Source organism: Corvus brachyrhynchos, unplaced genomic scaffold (assembly GCF_000691975.1).
Source record: "Corvus brachyrhynchos isolate BGI_N302 unplaced genomic scaffold, ASM69197v1 scaffold437, whole genome shotgun sequence".
NCBI classification, from domain to species: Eukaryota; Metazoa; Chordata; class Aves; order Passeriformes; family Corvidae; genus Corvus; species Corvus brachyrhynchos.
The window spans coordinates 72241-76190 of NW_008238962.1; the positions used below are offsets into that span (position 1 = coordinate 72241).

General features: G+C 45.5%; 1 protein-coding gene across 1 annotated transcript in view; it reads right to left on the reverse strand.

Moving 5' to 3' along the window:
- The window catches only part of RECQL4 (RecQ like helicase 4), a gene marked incomplete at its 5' end in the record, with an annotated part of 26040 nt that overhangs the window by 17276 nt on the left and 4814 nt on the right, over positions 1–3950 (reverse strand). The window contains 6 exon segments of the mRNA XM_017738649.1: positions 641–915; positions 994–1077; positions 1168–1304; positions 1396–1488; positions 1588–1722; positions 3697–3816. Of these exon segments, the coding sequence (XP_017594138.1) occupies positions 641–915; positions 994–1077; positions 1168–1304; positions 1396–1488; positions 1588–1722; positions 3697–3816 (844 nt within the window).

Consider the following 3950-nt stretch of genomic DNA (forward strand, 5'->3'; position numbering starts at 1 on the left):
GCTTTTTCCAAGGCTTTTCCCGCTTTTTTCCCAAGGGTTTTCCCGCCTTTTTCCTAAGGCTTTCCCGCCTTTTTCCCAAGGCTTTTCCCGCCTTTTTCCCAAGGCTTTTCCCGCTTTTTCCCAAGGGTTTTCCCGCCTTTTTCCCAAGGGTTTTTTTCCCGCCTTTTCCTGAGGCTTTTCCTGCCTTTTTCCCAAGGGTTTTCCTGCTTTTTTCCCAAGGGTTTTCCTGCTTTTTCCCAAGGGTTTTCCCGCTTTTTTCCCGGGGGTTTTCCCGCCTTTTCCCTGAGGGCTTTCCCGCCTTTTTCCCAAGGGTTTTCCCGCCTTTTTCCAAAGGTTTTCCCGCTTTTTTCCCAAGGGTTTTCCTGCTTTTTCCCAAGGGTTTTCCTGCCTTTTTCCTGAGGGCTTTCCCGCCTTTTTCCAAGGGTTTTCCTGCTTTTTTCCCAAGGGTTTTCCCGCTGCTTTTTCCAAGGGTTTTCCCGCCTTTTCCCAAGGGTTTTTCCCCCGCCTTTTTCCTGAGGGCTTTCCCGCCTTTTTCCAAGGGTTTTCCCGCCTTTTCCCCAAGGCTTTTCCCGCTTTTTCCCAAGGGTTTTCCCGCCTTTTCCCAAGGGTTTTCCCGCCTTTTTCCCAAGGCTTTTCCCGCCTTTTCCCAAGGGTTTTCCCGCCTTTTCCCAAGGCTTTTCCCGCCTTTTCCCAAGGGTTTTCCCGCCTTTTCCCAGGGTTTTCCCGCTGCGGCACCTTGCAGACGCGTAGGTAGGCGGGCCGGAAGTTGTGGGACCACTGGGAGACGCAATGAGCCTCATCCAGGCAGGCGAAAGCCACGGGAGGGAGGCGATCCCGGAAAAACAGGGAAGAGGATCCCGATGCCACCAGAGCCTCCGGAGAGAGCAGCAGGATCTGGGCCTGGCCATTCCTGACCTGCCGGAAAAAGCGGGAGAATCCAAGATTTCTTCTTTGTGCCGTTCGAAAGGAGGGAAAATTGGGAATTGTCGTCACCTTTTCCATGGCTGCTTCCCGCTGGGATTGGGAAAGGTTGGAATGGATGCAGACGGCCTTGAGGCAGGGGGGGAGGCCGGAAACCTGGGATTGGGAATATTCCAGGGGTTGTTTCTTTTTTCTGGGATAACCCAGCAGAATCTGAGGTGGGAAAAGCGGGAATTGCGGGAATACCTGATCGTCCATGAGGGAAACGAGCGGGGAAATCACCAGGGAGATGCTCCCGGAGTTTTTGTGATAGAGAAAAGCGGGAAGTTGGTAGCACAGGGATTTGCCCATCCCTGTGGGTAACACCACCAGCGTGGATAATCCTGGGAAAACACCCAAAAAACCCGGGAATTTCGGGAAGTTGGGCCCAGTAGGAGGTGGGAATGGAGGCAGGAAAAGAAAGGGAAATCCAACCGGAAAGGATCCGCATGACGGCCTCGGCCTGGCCCGGCCGGAAGGAATCGTATCCCAAATTCCTCAGAGCTTCCAGGACTTCTTCCGGAGGATCTGGGGGGGAATTCAGGAGGTGGGAATGGGGGCTTTTCCATGGTTTTTTTCCATGTTTTTTTCCCATGGTTTTTCCAGGGATTTTGCTCCGTGATTTACCTGGGATTGTCCCATCGGGGGCTGGGCTGTAAAGGGGATCCACGGCAGCTGGAGGAGGGGAGGGGGAGAATTCCGGCCGTGGGAAATCCAGGGAATTTGGGCTGAGCTGGGGATTATCCCCACGGGCGCCGCCGGCTGGAGGGAAAAGAGGAAAAGTTGGGATTTTAGGAGGAAAATTCCGCATTTTTAAGGTCAAAATCCTCATTTTTAGGGAAAAAAAATCCCACTTTTAAGCCCACAAATTCAATTTCTTGGGAAAAATTCCACATTTTCTGAGGGAAAATCCACATTTTTAGCATCCACTCTCAGTTTTTAGGGAAAAAAATCCCAGTTTTAGGACTTAAGCTTCCATTTTTGGGGAAAATTCCGCATTTTTAGGGAAAAAATCCTCATTTTTAGGGAAAAAAAAAAATCTCAATTTTAGGCCCTAAAATCGCATTTCTTGGGAGAAATCCCACATTTTCGGAGGGAAAATCCACATTTTTAGCATCCACCCTCAGTTTTTAGGGAAAAAAATCCCAGTTTTAGGACTTAAGCTTCCATTTTTGGGGAAAATTCCGCATTTTTAGGGAAAAAATCCTCATTTTTAGGGAAAAAATCCCATTTTTAAGCCCTAAAAGTGCATTTTTTGGGACTAATCCCACATTTTCTGAGGGAAAATCCACATTTTTGGATCCACCCTCAGTTTTTAGGGTAAAAAATCCCAGTTTTGGGATCTAAACCTCAATTTTTGGGGAAATTTCCTCCTTTTTAGGGCCAAAATCCTCATTTTTAGGGAAAAAAATCCCATTTTTAAGCCCTAAAAGTGCATTTTTTGGGACTAATCCCACATTTTGTGGGTCAAATTCCACATTTTTAGCATTCAACCACAATTTTTAGGGAAAAAATCCCAGTTTTAGGATCTAAACTTTCATTTTTTCGGAAAACTCCTCATTTTTTGGGAAAATTCCTCATTTTTAGGGCTCAAAGTCCGTTTTTAGGGAAAAATCCCCGTTTTTAAGGTGGAAAATGTCCGGTTTTGAGGACAAATCCCACAATTCTGAGGGAACCCCCCCATTTTTAGAGGAAAAAAAATCTTATTTTTAGCATCTAAACTTCCATTTTTTGGGACAAATTCCTCATTTTTAGGGCCAAAATCCACATTTTTAGCGAAAAAATCCCACTTTTAAGCCCTAAAAGTGCGTTTTTTGGGACAAATTCCACATTTTCGGAGGGAAAATCCACATTTTTAGCATCCACCCTCAGTTTTTAGGGAAAAACCCCCCAGTTTTCACATCTAAACTTCCATTTTGGGGAAAATCCCTCATTTTTAGGGCCCAAATTCTCATTTTTAGGGGAAAAAAATCCCAGTTTTAGGCTCTAAAATTTCAATTAGGGACAAATTCCACAGTTCTGAGGCAAAATCCACGTTTTTAGGATCCAACCTCAATTTTTAGGGAACAAAATCCCAGTTTTAAGATCTAAACTTTCATTTTTTTGGGGAAAATCCCTCATTTTTAGGGCCAAAATCTGGTTTTTGGCTCCAATGCCCATTTTTAGGGGAAAAATCCCATTTCTAAGGCACAAATCCCCGATTTTCAGCCCCAAATCCCACATTTTACATCCCAAATCCTGAATTTTAGGAGCCATCCCCTTTTTAGGATAAACCCTCACATTTCTGAGGGAAAAAAAATCACATTTTTAAGCCCCAAATTCTCATTTTTAGTGCCAAATCCCACATTTTTAGATCCCAAATCCTGGTTTTTACGATTCAATCCCCTTTTTAGGATAAACCCTCCCAGTTTTAGGGAAAAAACCATGCACTTTTAAGTCCAAAATCCTCATATTTCGTGCCCAAATCCTCTATTTTTAGATCCCAAATCCTGATTTTTAGGATCAACCTCCTTTTTAGGATCAACCCTCACATTTTCAAGGAAAAAAAATCCCATTTTTTTAGCCCCAAATCCCAATTTTTAAGGCAAAAGTTCCAATTTTTAAGGCAAAAATTCCAATTTTTAAGCCCAAAATCCCAAGTTTTGAGGCCAAAATCCCAATTTTTGAGGCCAGACCCCCCTCGTTTCCCACCCTTTCCATAAGAAAAGGCACCAATTCCATAATTCCAGCTCTCACCGGGAATCTCCGGGATAAAAACGCTGTTGGTCCTTCGGGCCACTTCTTCCAGAGTGGGAAGCGGCTCCTCCTCCTCCTCCTCCTCAGGAATTTCCTCCAGGAACGATCCCAAATCTTTCCCTGCGGGCACAAAACGGGCGATTCTCTCAAAAAATCCACGGAAAAGAACCCACCTCACCCTCTTCCCGCTGTTTTATCCTAAAAATTCCCCTCAAATCCCGAATTCCCGGCCCGACCTCGCCATTCAGACGCCC